This window comes from Aptenodytes forsteri, unplaced genomic scaffold (assembly GCF_000699145.1).
Source record: "Aptenodytes forsteri isolate BGI_AS27 unplaced genomic scaffold, ASM69914v1 Scaffold120, whole genome shotgun sequence".
Taxonomy (NCBI): domain Eukaryota; kingdom Metazoa; phylum Chordata; class Aves; order Sphenisciformes; family Spheniscidae; genus Aptenodytes; species Aptenodytes forsteri.
This window is the reverse complement of record NW_008795938.1, coordinates 1,884,317-1,901,554: the sequence shown is the minus strand read 5'-3', so window position 1 is coordinate 1,901,554 and position 17,238 is coordinate 1,884,317. Positions and strand designations below refer to the sequence as shown.

The window sequence follows — 17,238 nt, the reverse complement described above, 5'->3', positions numbered from 1 at the left end:
ATAATTACTGAATATTTTAAACTGACTTTACCAACATTTAAAATGACAGTGTTCCTCTAAAAAAGTGAAAGAAGGTCTTTGGGAATTCCCCTGACTCTCCTCTGCAAATATCTTTTCAATAGTACAAACTTTTAAATGCTAAAAAACCTGAAGGCCACTTATTTCTCAAACGTGGATGTTTTATGCTTTTCCCTTCATCATTCATTCCATGCTATTGAAATAGGCTGAATGGGGCTTAGTACCAGTGAGTTTGAATTGCTAAACAAGAGGCAAGTCTCATCATGTGTTTTGAATATCTACAAGAACTTACAAAGAATTAGAGCTGATTATGTTTTTCTCTATTCTTGATAATGCTCCAGTTGCTTCTGAAAGATATGTCTGATTCCCCACCCTGGGAAGAGTAGATCATGAATAACTGTCTAAGAATTAGAAAATATGTGATAGCCTCACACCATGTCTCTTTTTAGAACAAATTAGCATGCTCACGTATTTTACCATTTATTTTAAAAAGCACAGGAATAGTGTTATATAATTATGTTTAGGCTTTTCAGATTTCCAGTCTGGAATATCTAATAAAGGAGAGCTCCAGCCTCCCCTGCTCTCTGTGTGTGTGTGTGCGCGCGCGATCCTTCAATTCTTCCTGGGTTCTGGTTTTGCATGTCTAACGAAGCTGAACTGACAAAGCGTGAAAGTGGTCTAAAAGGAAAAACAAAGAAAGTGACCCTGCTTTCAGTGTGCCAAGACTAATCAATATTCCAGAAGCTCAGCTTTCCCCTCTCTTCTGATGTGTTTTTTATTTTTTTTCAGAGTTGGGCTAACAGTCTCCTCCCCTTTCCTTAAGTTACAGTGATAGTAAATTGCCGTATTCCAGAGCACATGCAGATTGTCAGTTTTCTCTCTCTCCCGCTCGCTCAACTCTGCAGCTCTGTTGTATTTGCTGGGAAACCCCTACCTTATCTGCCACCACCGTGTTCCTAGAGTACTGAAGATCTGAAAAGGTGAGCCGATAGTTTCGTTTGGTGGGTTTTGAGTACAAAGTCTAATTTTTCACTCTCTGCCTTTGTATGTTACTTAATGTAATGATCCTTTCGGCTGTGCCCATGTTGTTTCTTGATCTTAAGTTATAAAGGACGGATTACCTGCATTAATCATCTTGGAAAGAAAAGGCACTGTAAACAAATATCTTTTTTTTACAAAACACTAAAATTCATTGTTCTGAAAAAAATCCTGCTTGCACACAGTAGTCGTGTCCAAGCTGGAATACGTACCAATTTGAACATCTAGCTCAGTCTCAGAATGTTTCCACTCTCTAAAGAAGCAAAGCTTATAGCAATCTGTTAAAATTCAGAGAGGATATTGCACTAAAGTGCCAATCTTGAAACATATGGTAGAAGCAGCGATCAAATCCCATCAAAATAAATCTGTTACAACATGGTATTTCCTCTAAAACATGCTGTTTGAAGTCCCTGTGTATTTATATTCTAAGTGCTTCCTAAAAAAAGGTATTTAGGCACTAGATTTATTAAAAGTAAGATGTTAGAGTTGGACTGTATACAAATGGAGAGAGATTTCAGTGGAAGCAACTAACTCTATCCATTTATTAATTTCTAGTCTTGTCATAAAAAATGCCAGTGTATTAACTAAGACTTCAGAAAATGGAATTCTCAGTCTGGAAAATTGTGCAGGCTCCATTATTAAATAAGTACATACCAAGCAGCCACAAAAAATTCATTTTAAAATGAAAATTAATGTCCTAATGAAGGATTTTTAATATTAAAACATTTTAAGGTTGATTCAGTGTGTGATTTCTTAAAATCAGACTATATCCCCATAATTGCTGTCAGGCCAAGCTAAGCATTACTTTGCAATGTGAACTTGTATTACAGTCTGAAGCAACAAGCTAAGTGGGATATAACTTCTGATGTTTTACAGATGTGCTCGGAATAGTTTATACACTTCAAAGATGAATGTTATCAACATAAAACTGTCAAAGTCATATCTTCTAAATAGTGGTTGAGGGATAAATAAACTATTCCTGCTGTGTTTTGCCATGTGAAAAGGAGGAATTCAGCCAATGCAGTCAACCATTTAAAAACATCTGAAATGCAGAATATTTTAAATATATCAGTTCAAGCAAAATATTTCTCTCCAATGGTTAATGTGAAGGTGAGCTAGAATTTTTTCTAGATAATATGGGCCTGATAAACAAATGAAAAGCAAGCCTGACAGATAGTTTTAAACATTATACACTGTACACTTCTAAGAATTGTACTAATTTTATGTTAGTATAGGTCGAGCAACTGCAAAAAAAAGTTACTCCATGTAACTTTTTTTTTACAGCATGACAGCAATTCAGATTAATTTCTGAAGACACAGGACACATATCTGATCAGTCCATATAATCCTTCTTTAACAGTCATTGAGGCTATTTATGAAAAATGGCAATCAACAACTTAGATATTACAAATCATATAAGTTTTACTGAAACATGAAGAATATTTGCTTCCATGTAAACATATGGCTAATCATTCCTCTAAAATCTTATTGCAATATTTTATATTTCTTTTCTTGCATGTTTCTCCAGTACCTCCCAAGGAAAAGAGTCTTCCATTTTTCTGAAGGGATATTGACAGAAGTTAATTGTAAAAGAAAACTTTCTGCAAGATAGATGAATAAAGGTAACGGAGAAGATCCAAAAACTGGAAGTAGGATGGAACGCATTCAACAAGGAGTCCGGAAACGTACACTTTTGGCAAAAAAAAAAGTGCAGAGCATAACAAAGGATGACGTTAAAAGTTATTTATTGAGGAATGCCTTTGTGCTCTTCACCGTTGTTGCTGTGATTCTTGGTGAGTAATTTGTTCAATAGGAATATTCTGTTCTCCAATGCATTTGACCATGATGATTTGCCTGGGCGATTTGCATTACAAATGAGATCCCAAATTCTTCTGCACTGATAAGAATGTTCTTGCTTGGAGAGTTTTGGCTTTGACAGCTGCACGTGGAAGTTTAGGGAAGAGTCATTTTAATTATTCTCGTATTCCTAAGGAGAATTTTGGTAAAAAAATTAGCTGTTTTATGGCTTCTTCTCTTAAAGAATCAGATACAATAACTGAATTGAATGTTTTTAATGAAATTTTTTCTACCAAAGCCAGCTGCAGCAAAATGCTCAGGATATAACTTTTATTTACCTAATCTATCAAAAAATAACACCTTGCAATGACAAACAGAAGTCCTCAATGAATTAAATGAAGTGACATTTCTAAGCAAAGGTATATATCAGAGCCTCAATCTTTTCCGTTTTCCCTTGATAAATGCAAAACAATTAAACCTAAGTACAAGCTTATGCTCTCTCAGTCACTCACAATCTCACACATGCATCTTTCAGATGCAATTGGGGCAACAATGGCAATGCTACTTATTCAAAGGACTGCAAGATAGCACCTGATTAAATGCCTTTTTAGAGTATATGGAGAGGAATCCAGAACATCAAACAGCTTTTAGATTTTGAATGCACCAAAATGTAAATTTAAAATTTTGCTACACATCTTGAATTTACATTAGAAAGAGAATCTTCTGAGAAAAACATACAATTTTTTAAACAAATTTTCTTTTATATAATTATGTGATCACTTTTGGTAATTTTCCTTTAACTACGGATTTTCTAAATGACACCGTATGTTTCATGAAATACCATTCTTTATAGTGTGAGCAAGAACATTATGGCTTTGCGGTACTACTTTCATTTTTATTTTCTAATTAGTTCAAAATATAAAACTATGAATCTGCTCATGAAAACCCAAATGTTAGCGCTTAAAGATAAGGGTATATATCCTACACCTATGTAGGCCCTAATGTCCTTGATCATGCTGTTCCGTATAAATCTGCTTGCCATGTTTCTACAGTTTTTTCAGGAATTAAAATTTTAGGGCTTTACCTTATTGTTGCTTGATACCACATCTGCAGGGTTATTTTAATTTAATTTCAGGTTTGATGGTCTTTTTCTAGGAGACAATTACATTAATTTGCATATTGGTAAAATAAAGTACTTTTTGTTGCTATAATAGAAAAGTCAGTCTCTCATATTTATCAACAGCATTTGATCACAAGTGCTTTTGATTCCTAAATAAGAATTTGTTCAATGCAAACCTCCCATTAATATCGGGGTAAAAAATGTAGGTATTTTATCTACAATGGTCAGGAAACGCAGAACAAATTAAGCAGGTTTTGAAACATTGTCCAACCTCAAAGAACGCAATTCCTAGATTGTCACCTGTCTATACTGCACAAGACCCACGTGCTCTTGCAATTTTTTCACTGTCATCTAGCTCCAGTGTGAATCCCATAAATTTGGCAATGTGGGAACAGAAATGTAGGCTGGAGAAGTGTTTTTACTGTTACTGCATGTTCCAGTTAGCTTTAGATGACTAGTGACAAATGTCTGCCCACAGCCACACTACCACCTACAGCAATGGCAGAGTGCCAGTAAGGCTGGAACAGAAGTTGGAGAACTAATGATAATGTGAGGCCTGGGATGAGCCGGCTGCTCCAATACTGTTCATTCTCATGAACCTATAGATATACCTGGTGTAATATGTGGAAAAATGTCTTCTCATTACTATGACAGAATATTCCAAAATTTTCTCACATTTGTTATTTGTGGTGTAGTTTTACAGTATATATATGATCAGAACAGTAAGTTCACACTTGGTAGCTCATAAAAAGGTAAGATTTGTTTTTTTGCTGTTGTGGAAATATTCAGAAGTAGGGAACAGTTGGCTAAAGAGTTTGGAAAACACTCAGTGGTTGAACTCCATCTGTCTAGTTTGGCGAGGACTAAATTGTTATAATCTCTCAGTTGTTTGGTGATCTTTGGAAAATCAATGATGGGCATGATCCCTTTCCTAGCAGACAGTAATCAACACTGTGAAATTAACCCACCAATTAGCATCACTGGCTGTCTCATCAGAGATGCTTGGATGTGAGTGTAGGTGGAAACAAAACTATACTCAGACCAGAGTTGAATCATTTACAAGAAATAATGCTTAATGCTCTCTGTAATCTAAACAGACAGATGACCAGTTTTTAGGGCTGTCAGTCCAGCAATTTTCATAAAGACTAAACTTGGGAAAAGCAAAATTTTAGCTTTAAAGAGAGCAACATTTCTTCAGAAACATTTCTTTCAGGCCTCTTTTGTCAAGGGACTGATATGAAAAAGCCTATTTAATAGAGCATTTCCAATTTCTTTCTTTGCTGAGCAGGATTGATGCTGGTAGAGGTTAAGGGGATAGGATCATATGTCTTAGCCCAGTTTCAGGACCGTAGTTTATAACAGGCACTTGAGTTTGTGTCTGTGGAAACATGCACTTTGTTACGAAGCGGGTAGCTGCAACATGCTTTTGTTTGTGTTGCATACTGATATTTTGCAGACAGAGTAGAGATATTCTGGCATTTACCCTAACTTCTGCTGTTACTCTGGTTTCGAACTGAATTCACTAGCTGCTACAATACAAAACCAACTAATATTTAAAAACCTAATGATGAAGATGCAAGAAGTTATAATTCACATTGAGAATTACTTAGCACTATTCTCCATTTCCCAAAAACTTCAAGAAAGGTCCTCCTGACTTCACATTCTGCATAGGTAGGGTCTGTCTAGCACATCGTCATTATCATCGTTGTTGCTATTTTTAGTGAAATTTAAACTGCTTTCAAGCCCTTTGAGAAACTTTGAGAAAAGCATGGTCAATAAGTGAGTTATGATGCAGTTTTTCAGATTCTTCTGGTACATCTAGAAATACTAGATTAGTTTTCTGCAGTAGATCTTGGCAAGAGCCAGTAGATGAGAACAATTATGTGAGGCGAATTTGGGAAGCTGACCACTGGTAAATTCAGAGCGTCACGATGACCAGGAGCAATTTAAGGTAGGATAGGGGTCATGGTGGCTCATGGAAAGTCTGCAGGAAGTCTTACAAACTTTGAAGTGCTAGCCAAATTACTGGCAAAATCTCAGGCAGTGCCCTCTCTCCCACGCTACTTAGCTCCATCATCCTGTCCCCAAAATGCCTTCCTTTCAGAGACCCTTCCTTCAGCAGACTGTCTTGATTCTCCGCTACTTACCTCCCATTTTCCAAAAATGCCACAGGAGTCCAGACTTTACTCTGGCAGGACTCCTAAATGCCAAAGAATCTCCTGTGGATTCTGAACTTGTACTGAAGTAAAGATCGAGACACACAGAGCTGCTGAGCAGAGATCCTGAGAAGCTGTTCAGGGTGAAATAGTTTTAACTGAGGGGCTCAGTGAAGTAGAAGGAGGTTGTGGAGCAAGTACTGTAAAAAGCAGTTTCTGCATAGTTATGAAGCCATTATAGCTCCAAATCATTAGCTAAAATCCTCTTTACACTGCTGAAGTGATATGCTGCAGTTGTCCACTGGGACATTCAAGGGGCACGGAGATGGATCCAGTTCTGTTTTCTGGGTACCTGTCCACCGAAGGGAGTGCAGGACTGGCTGTGTCATTGAACCCAGTCTTCTGTAATTGTGGGCAATCTCACAATGGATGTGAAACGGAGCTAGGCCCATACAACATCTGTTCCTCAACAGCATGCACCGTATATAAGATTCCAAAACTTTCCAACATCTTTATAAAAAAAACTAGTTAAAAGTACAGGAAGAAGACAGGAGAGATGAAGGCATTGCCAATGTCATGTCCCTGAAAAAAAGTAAAGAGTTAAATAAAGCCTGCAGATGTTCCTTCATAATAGAGAAGGCAAAAGCCCCACAAAACCCCTAAAATATCTGAACAGTGAAAAGCTGTGCAGAGTAGCAGATTCTCCTATCTCAACACACTCCTCGTCTGAACAATAGTTTAAAATGAGTCCTAAGAGGTACAAGTTTGTAATTCACAGGTAGACAGAATCCTGGAAAAAGCCCACAAAAAAGACAGTCTCTTGTGTGTTGAAGTGACACCTTTTCTGCTACTGGTAGATCCTCTGTATCCACTCAAGACTGAGGCTGACATACCTAGAGAAGGGTATTTGACCCCATTACACACTGACAATGAACACGATGAGTGCCTAAGGCACTCTAAGGTAACATTTGTATGAGAACAAAGCAAAGATCCATCATTATAGGAGAAACAGCTGTGGGAGGTGAGTCCTATGTGAGATAATATGTTAAAACATAAAGAGAGAAATGTGATACCATACAAAAGATTAAGATATATACAAGAAAATCAAGACAGTTTGGGGACAGCTAAATTGAAATAAATTCTACTTACGCTGAACTCAGAAGCTGCCTCTGTCCCAATGCTCTCCTAAAGAACCTGCCCAGCACAATTGCTTTCTCACTGAGTGACAAAACCTTCCTAAGTAATATTCCAAAAAAATTGCTAAGCAAAACCTTAATTCTTTTTGAAGTTAAGAAATAGTTACAATTTTGGGAAAAAAACATAAACAGACACTGTAAGATTCAGAGTAACATTTAAAAATTCAAAGGAGATAATCCTTTTCAAAAAGGAGAAAAAGTATAGAAATACAAAGAAATACAGAAAATATAGAAATATAGAAATACAAAGAACTTTAATTCTGCTATTAAGTAGCCAGTAATAAAAGTCAGACTGCAAAATATGAACAGTACACTAGTTTAGCAGTTACTTGCAAAATAAAATTATGTAAATTTATTATCACAATCTTAATTTCTTATCATACACTCTGGTGTTACTGAAATGAAACAGCACTGGTTGTTGGACTGCCATACATGGCACAGAGTAACAACAATAAACTTGGCTACTTTGTGAATCACAATTGTGCATTCTGGAGACAGCAGCTGTGCATATATGCACAGTAAAGATAGAAAATGTGCTAAATATAGCCTTACTACCATCTTATTTGCTCTAAATTGTCAAATCAAAGGACTTGCAAAGTGGTGCTCAAAAGTAGTACATCTGAATGGTCATAAAACGATCCAGAGAAACATACATTCACTGCACTCTGCATACAGCTTGTGAAAAGGAAGGTGAGATTCTCAAAACATTCTTGATAAATTAAATTTAAATTTATTTATGTAATACACTTCTTACAAAGCAGATTTCAAGGCTATCCTGGGTGGAATGCAGGACAGTAACCGCATGAGACATTTAGGATGTTTACATGGTTTCTCAGAGATTTTACAAGAAAATTCCCTGAATGCCAGTAGAATATGGCAATCATGCTATCAAAAGATATCTTACAACAGAAACAGTAGTCATCTCAAAGACTGTCAAGAAAATTTTGTGTTGAGCATCAAAGGGGACTAAAAAGACATTTCAGCATCAAATGAACTAGTATTAGGGCTTGCCAGTCTTTTCCACTTTTCAGTAGGCGTGCACTGTAGTCACTATGATGACTGCAAAGCAGTACAAAATCATAAGCAAGGTGCCAATGATTTGTATGCTGAGCAAATGTTCAACGTTGTTATATCCTTACTAGCACCCTAGCTATTGTAAAGCTAGAATGAGTTGTCACCTGCACTGGAATGCTTTTGAGTTGGCCACAATGAAGGTGTAGCTGAAGATGGCATGTTCAGTTGTTTACGAATTCCTGAAACTTTCATTCATGTGGCTTAAATTTCGCACATAATTTCTTGAAATAACCAGGCATCTAAGAGTTTCTGGGGATTTTATGATACTGAAGAAAAAATATTTTTATAAAATACTTATCTTTTTAGGTGAATCAGACAAAGTACATTTGAAAAACTATACCAAAAAATCCAATATTAAAGAGAGGTAAATAAAGAAATTAGATCTTCTGGATGTTAATAAGGCTGCTAAAAAAGTAAGATATAAACTCAGGCATTGTGATAATTTGTACTGTAGCACTGACTTCTAGATCAGCAGCTGAGATATTGACTTTTTTATTTTTTCACACCTTGTTAAAAAAATCAGATGCTCTGGAACCACCAACTGCATAAAATAATCCATGCAGTCACATTTGTTGTCTGCATCCTCTGTCCATCCTCCCAATTCCTTTCATTTACTGTGCATTCCTTTCAGATTTTGTATTGCATTCACGTTCAGATTACAACTCAGCTTCTTTGGGATTTAGCATATTTTGTCATATATTTGTTTCTCAGCATATTACAGCTCAGTTCAACCTGGAGCTTTGGAGCAATAAGGCAATGCAAGAGATAAATAAAAAAAATAGTGAGGACCTAAGACATTTCTTCCTCCCATACTAATTTCTCCAACTGTGTTGTTCATAGAATATGCTATGGTGTCTACAATGTATATTAGAAAACAACTAGGGCCCTGACCAAGGAGTTTTAAATGAGTCATTGATACAACAAAAAATAGAGGGTGTGGAATAGGGACGAAACTATTTAAAATAGGGAAAGAAAAAATGGAAATTATTCTAGAGAAATTTTACTAAGAGCTGAATTATTTAATTTATTATGTTAACCCATGTCAGACTTGAAGTTGTATTGACACTGTAGTTTTAATCAACAGGATGAAACCACAGGGTGTGTAACTTTTTAAAATCCATACAAAAGAAATTCTTTTTGATGATAGATTTTATAAAGAATTTTTTAACAAAAGAGGAACATAATAGGTCCAGTGAACTGTACAACAGTGAAAAGGAAAACAGTTAAAAGCAGGAAAAGAGGCAAAGAAAACCAGAAGGATAACAGGAGAATCAGGAGGATAATAAAGTGTTACTGTTAATCATGTCTTGTGGTTGTTCTCCCATGTCCTTTCTCTTAGCAGCAGTTATATCCACCTTTTGAATTCTTGTTCAATTCTGAACATTGAGAAATGCATTTTCTTGCTTGAAATTTGACATGTCTATGTATTTTCTATTGGCATGGATAGAAGATCATACATGGAAATCAGCTTGACAGTTACAAAGTGTGTGCTTGGTTTTCACCATTTACTGTAACTTGGCATAACTGAAAATTCATTTATTCAAAAAAAGTCTATAAAAGATGGGACTTAAGTGTTAAGCATTGTTTACAGTGGAACATAAGCTGGTCCCTCAATCTGGGTCTATTAAATGCTCTGGTTTTACTATTCACAAGGACTAAATTTAAAAAAAAGAATAAAATTGCCTTTGTATTAATATAGCAGGACCATTAATCAGGGAATTCCTGGGAGTAGTAACCAAAGGCAGTTGATAAATAAGGCTACTGCATACATTTTGATGTCTTTTAAAACAATTTTGACTTGGGAATACATACATTAAACAAACATGGATGTACAATCTAGTCCTTCAGAGCCTAAAACGTAAGCAAAGGAAGCTGCATATGGAATCCAGATCTCAGAGCTGGGTGTCTTTTTAGTGCATGAGCGAGAGCTAGAAGACTCAAAAGGGTAACCCCACAAGTCCACAAGCTAAGTATATAACTGCCTAAAATTTGCCAGGAAGAAAAAAAAAAACAAAACAATAAACAAACAGGTTTGCATTCCTACTCCTGCTCATTTCTGAGTGAGTCAGGACCATGCCAGATATTTTACCCAGTCAAGATCCAGAAGCACAAGAGCCCTCATCTTGGGAATGGTGTCAGCAGTGCTTAAGGAATTGGCTTACTCTTTTCCTTTCAAAAGGCAAGTTACAGGAGGATGCAATTCCACCATTCCTTTCAAAGTTGTGTCATCAGGCAGAAGGAAATGCAAGACTTCTAAAGGCAAAATATGCCACGAGAACAAAAGGCGGCATGATGTTTTAACCTAATGACTAAAACACTCATCTATAACAGGGAGCCCCAGGTTGTGAAATAATCCTTTGAACAAGAACAGGAGCACAGGGCATCCCAAATCCAGGTGATTCTCTGCATGCGTGTGTCAGTTGTCTTCAGTTTCTAGATCCCCAAGACTTAGCCTGGAATTAGGCCTATAGATGTTTAGGTCATGGCAATTCTGAGAAAAAGACACGCAGAACAGTGAGAAGTGAGGGGTCTTCCCAAACAAGTGGAGAAGTGCCCATTAACTTTAGATTTCCAGAACTAAGCTGTTTTATCTAGAGGGACTTTGAACATCACAATTTGGACTCAGGTACTTACTATGTAATTATCATTCCAGGTGCGCGTTTCCCTTTGCCATTTTTGTGACCTTTAAGATAGGGAAATTCTGCCATTCTGAATAACACCTAACAGTGAGAAGAGAGGTATCATAACCTATATGGAGGCTACTAAATTAATCCTCTATGCTATAACATATCCTTCAGATGAGTTAACTCACAAGAAGTTAGGCATGAGACCTCTTTTTAATCAACTGAAATAAAACACTTTTGGAAATTGATGTGTTGAAAGAGGCTGTTGACCAGTAAATTAAATAGATGGAAGGTTCTAGTTATGAATAGTTTCTCAGTCATACTGAGGTTTTTAGGGATGAAGTGACTCAACTAACAAAATCACACAGCGAGGGGCTGAAAGCATCCTAGCTATCTTTTCAAAAATGGTAACATGATTCCATAAATTTCAGTCATGAACCTGATTTCCTTATCGAATGAGTGCACTGAATGATAAATCAAACACAAATAAAGGATTCCGGTAATGCTTACACCTGATATGGCAAAAGTCTTGTGTTCTACAACAGGAAATGCTTCCTTTCAGTCTGTCCAGGTTGTTTGCATGTGTCAGCAAAATACTGGATAAAAAAAGATTCTTTAAAATCATTTAACAAAGTCTGCCATGTGAGTTATGTTCCATGACCCAAACAGTTCTGGCATTGGCATATCTTGACTCAACAAAATACTCCTCAGTGGCAAACATCTCAGTTACAGATTTAGACTATCAGCACTAAGCTAAATTAACAGGTGGTTTTGTAGGAATTAAAAGTTGGACTAGCTCCACAGAGATTAGGAATGTGTAATTTGAATGTCCCACAAATGAGGGTGTAAAACTGCATATCAAGGGAGCCAAGCCTACAATGAACTGTTTTGTAGTGTATGTCTAAGGTGGAATTAAAAGAACAAATAAAGGCAACTATCAATGTCTAACCTCAGGCTCTCTGTTAAACTATGCTAGAAGTTCTTCAGAGTAGAGCTCTGTTTTCTGAGCAAGTTTGCACAAAGTTCTTGGCACTGAGGGATTTCAGTCTCATTGACTGCAATTCCTCAGTGTTACTATACTGTAAAAAAGACAAAATAATACAGATGGGCAGCTGAAACTGTAGTAGAGAAAAACAGAATTTGGTGCTGTTAAGGACTATGTCAGTTTCCAGCTGAGGAAAAACAGGAAAGAAAGAAATGTAAAGGTAAGAAAGGAACTATGTAAACTTTAAAAGAGCAGCTTTCTTATCTATTGGGATCTATTCTTTATGCGACTAAAAACATAAATATTAGTCAAGAAGGTGAAGCAGCAAAGTAAACCCAGGCATGAAAAAAACAGTTATTGCAGTAACTTTGTAAAGCACCGAGTAGCATAATTCTAAATAATACTTCACAAAATACAAGCTGGCATGTATTGTGAATGCCTGATCTTTTTTATATGCATAGTAAGAGAGAATTCCCGAATTTTGGTAGAATTATTTGTTATTTATTGCATCAAAAGTATTTTTTCTATAGCTCAGAGATTAATAAGTGTATATAAACTAGTAGTTTGTCTTTCAATAAAGTCTTTTGTCTGAGGATGAATGTCCCTATTCCATAAAGAACAGTCTGCTTCAGTGCCAGCAGTGAAAACTCTTCTTCATTCCAAATCCTCTACAAATGCCCTGCAATTGCTTGTCTTATAAATAACAACAAAAGAGAAATCAAAGATGATAAATAAATACAGAAACAGTTCAAGGAAAACAAGGAAAAAAATTAAGAAAAAATTGGAAGGCAAACAGAGAAGCAGAAGTTGAATAAAAAGAGAACAATCTTTTGGGCATGTTATCAAAGGAAGAAAATTACCTCCTAATTGGGGAAGAAGGGCAAATGAACCAAATAACTAGAGAGAGAAGGGACAAAATGTATGAGTGTAACACTGGAGCCAAGAAGTAGCAAAGGACAGATTTCAGTGATTTTTTTAAAAACTTTTTAACAGCATTCAGATGTTGTTACATCCTCAGATTTGGTATAAGAAATGTCCTGGTTTAGGCAGTACCTCATAAAACAATGATTTTACTCATTCCTTAGTTACATCAGTTCTTCCTTACAGCTTCAGACTCCCCATTCCAATTGTATGCCTCTGTCTACAAAATCCAAGAAGGAGCTGCTGTGTCTGCAAGTAAAGGCAACATGGAAGTGCCCAGCTATAGCTATAAAGGTGTTTCAAGAGTTCAGGCACCTCCAGAGTTAGGCAGTGGCAGGCAGAGGTTTTGAGTGTCTTAATTTTGAGCTGCGAATTAAGTGCATATGTATCTATGTTAATCTAGCTCTAAATGCCCATAAAATACATTAATATTATAAACTACCTCTGGATCTCTGCAAATTGTAACTGAATAGTGATGTCAGAAGTCTGGTGTGATTTTTTTGGAAGGTAATATCTCTCACTGGATAAAGCAAATCTTCAGGGTCAGGTTCAGGAGGCAGGTGTCCCTGATGCATAGCGACTGCAGCACTGCAGCTCTGTCCCTCCTCAGTATAGCTGACAGCGCCATGGCGCTCTCGTGACCCCTGAGCAAAGGTAACACACTGACTTCTCTTCTGATGCAGGAAACAACTCTTTGACATCAATGTAAGTCTTACTTCACTATACATTTGCTTTTCTCTGGACATGTCTCTTTTTACAGCCTTAGAATTCTGTCCAGGTGGAATTGGAGGCTTTTTTGCCTGATGTTTTCTGATCTTTCACAGCTTAATTGAGGCAGGAGTTTCAGACAAATTGCTTGATGTTTGGAAGTCTCGGAGAGCCCCAGGGTGCGTATATGCATGCACAGTAGACTCTGTAGCATGTGGGCAATGACTTTAGCACTCCCAGAAAGTGCCAGGCCTGCCACAAATCAGTACGTGCCATCCAGAACTACCATGGGTAGTCCATTTGTGCACAATAAGCATAGTGCATCCTCAGTAAAGTAGATATGTGTTTTATATACAGATAAACCAGGTAGTTCATTCTTCCCAACAGAATTAAGTCAAGAAATTGCAAGTTATCACTTTGCTGCTAGAACCGTCCCATACCACAATATATCATATCACTGGAATTTTCTGAATCCCAATCATGTCTAGGATATCTAGCTCTTCTACAGTACTTCTCCCGTGACTCCCCTCATGATATATCTTAAGCAAAGGAGAGGTAGCTATTTCTGTCCAAATTAACCCATATTCCACTTCAATATAGCCACCTATAAAAGCTATTTGGAGCACAGGTCCTTAAGTTCTCTAGTGCACTGGCATCATCCAGTTAAAAGAGAAGGAGCATACCACACAAAAATATATACACCTATACCTGTGAGATTCTCTTCTGGGTCTCTGTCAGATGAGAGCTGTAGAGGAATAACAGCTAATAGTTTATTAAGCCAATTGATACTTGGTCTTCTTCAGGTCTGAAACAGGGAAGGAAGTTCATGTGGAAAACATTTGCTCTAAATTCAGCCCCAGAAGAAAAGAATTAAAGGAATTTTAAGCTACCTATTAGCTCCAAATCTGGACTGCCATAGGAAGAGTAACTGGTTGCCTAAGGGTATGTTTCTGTGATTGATTAAGCCAGTCCTACCTCTGTCTCTGGCTGCATATTTCCAGCCCCAAATGTTTGCTTTCCTCCCTTGCCATCACACCAGCACCACCATCATCTAGCACAGCGGTAAACCTATCCAGGGAACTAATCTGGCAGAAAACTAATCCAGTAAAAAATAGTTCCTCCCTGGTTTAGCCCCCAGATGAGCTCATCTCAGTATCTGACAAGTACAAGTGCATTGTACTTGTACATTCCCACGCGTAGGAATGGCTCAAAGCTGTGCCATGGGAGGTTTAGACTGGACATTCGGAAGCATTTCTTTACCAAGAGGGTGGTCAAACACTGGAACAGGCTTCCTAGAGAGGTGGTCGATGCCCCAAGCCTGTCAGTGTTAGAGTCAGGCAGTTGGACTAGATGATTGTTGTAGGTGCCTTCCAATGGAAAATATTCTATTCTATTCTATTCTACTATTCTATTCTATTCTATTCTATAAAAAAGATCAGCTTAAATTGTATTCTCTTCCTGGCTGTAGCAGTTTGGTGCTCTCCACAGCATTATTCCCCTCAGTTTGATGCCATACATGCCCTTCCTTACCTTAGTTATTTGCCTACCACAGGACTTGGACAAAAGAGCCTGTAGCTGTCTCTCCTGAACCAAGGACATTTCTCATTTTTCAGAATGAAGACTCATAAAGGCTTTTTAGGTTATCCCATCAAATATACTTTGTGTGAAGGACCTTTAAAGAGGGTCATAATCTTACACTTTTTGGATAAAGAAGGTCAAAGAGATGTAATAAGGCTCAAATGCTTACGAGCATGAACTCTGCTGCGGTCCTAAATTATATGAATTTAAAAAGTAACTAGTTAGCTACTAAACAATAATTAGCATAATAAGAGCTAACCTTTAAGATAAAATTAGTATAAGTAACAAAACAATCACAAAAAAAATTCTGCTGCAGTATTTAGATATTGAATATTTCGGTTAGGTACCTAGTATTCAACAAAATGGTTTTGAAGGGAACATACCTCCCTACCTACATAAGGAAAATCAGAAAGTAAGGAAAGAGCAGGTGATATATAAGGGGGGTGAAGGTGGGGTGAAGGTTCAATATAAAATTATGGAAACAAAAAAATGCAAATCAAAAGCATGCAAGTGAATTGGTAAGTCTCTGGTTCTTGTGGCAAGCAAAGAGATTAAAAATGATTGTGATTTTGTCAGCAACTTGAAGTATTATCACCAGAGAAGTTATTTACCTGTTTGTCTCAAGTAAATACATCTGCAGCCTTATCTGAAACTGGTTGTTAGAAGAAAAGGTGTCAGAACAAAATGGTAAATTAAGCAGAAGCAAATGACCCAAAGAACAAAAGCATTCATTCCAGAGCTCTGCAGGAACATAAGAATGAAATGGCTGTGCAGCTAACAAAAATATACAATGTCCCATTAAACTGGTAGGAGCCTGATTCTCTTACTGGCTCTAGCCCAATTTCTGTTATAGAACAAAATGTTATTTGCTTGCGGGTTACAAGGTTTTCTGGAAAAGCACTATTAACAGCTATTACTTTAGTGCACTGTTCTACCTAGTTTAAGGTATTATTTTCCAGTTATTATCAAGTTTTCTATTTCCTTCTGGAAAAGAAAAAGTAAGTCTGTACCTCATCTATTAAAGAAAAGAATATTGATGCTGACCTCATTTAACAGTGTTTTGAGATTTACTGGTAAAAAGCAGAAGTGTATGTAACTCTTATTGGTGTGTTCTGTTTGAACTGGCAAGCACTAATACGGAAAAGGCAGCTCTTGCACTGTCATGAATATACCACCTAGTAATTTCCTCTTGAAATATCCTGGAGTGATTTTTGATCAATTAAAAAGTAATACTGCTAGATTTTCTAGTTTCTGCATGAAAATACAGTAGAGAGCATGGACTTTTAAAAAAATGTTAACTCCAAATAATGGTACAGTCTTAATTTCTTTGTATTTCTGAAATAAGAGAGAGACCAGAAGCTCATAAGAATTCATTTTAAAAATTGAGACTTCACTTATTTAACAAAACCACTGCTATTGTTCACTTAAAAAACATCATGCCAGTTAGAAAATTCCTTATTATTTTAAAATTATGAATTATTTGAACTAGTGAAAAAAATAATCCTCTCTCTTTATTAAATTTTTATATCTAATTATTCTAAGTAGGCCAAGGAGGAGGATAGACTTAAGCTTCCCTAAAGTTCTTGAATGAGCATTTAGATCTGAGTAAAGCCCCATCTCTCATCTTCTAAGAGTTATAGTTATTTTTTTTTACTGATGTGGTGTTTAAACCAATGTGTAGGTGTGAAACCTATTTCATCTATGCAACACAAAGAATCATGTGAAACAGCTCTCTATCATTGTGAGACCAAGGCATTTTGTAATACAATTAAGAACTTCATTTTCTCCATGGAGGATTCAACAAGGCCAAGTGCCGGGTCCTGCACTTCGGCCACAACAACCCCATGCAGCGCTACAGGCTTGGGGAAGAGTGGCTGGAAAGCTGCCCAGCAGAGAAGGACCTGGGGGTGTTGGTCGACAGCTGGCTGAACATGAGCCGGCAGTGTGCCCAGGCGGCCAAGAAGGCCAATGGCATCCTGGCCTGTATCAGAAATAGTGTGGCCAGCAGGAGCAGGGAAGTGAT

General features: G+C 37.0%; 1 protein-coding gene across 4 annotated transcripts in view; it reads left to right on the top strand.

The window, feature by feature from the left end:
* Positions 1-2,668: 2,668 nt before the first annotated feature.
* The window catches only part of SLC1A3 (solute carrier family 1 member 3), a 67,470-nt gene continuing 52,900 nt past the window's right edge, over positions 2,669-17,238 (top strand). For all 4 annotated transcript variants that reach the window (XM_009285167.1, XM_009285168.1, XM_009285166.1 and 1 more), the window contains exon 1: positions 2,669-2,849. In XM_009285167.1, the coding sequence (XP_009283442.1) occupies positions 2,669-2,849 (181 nt within the window). The remainder of the gene's footprint in view (positions 2,850-17,238) is intronic.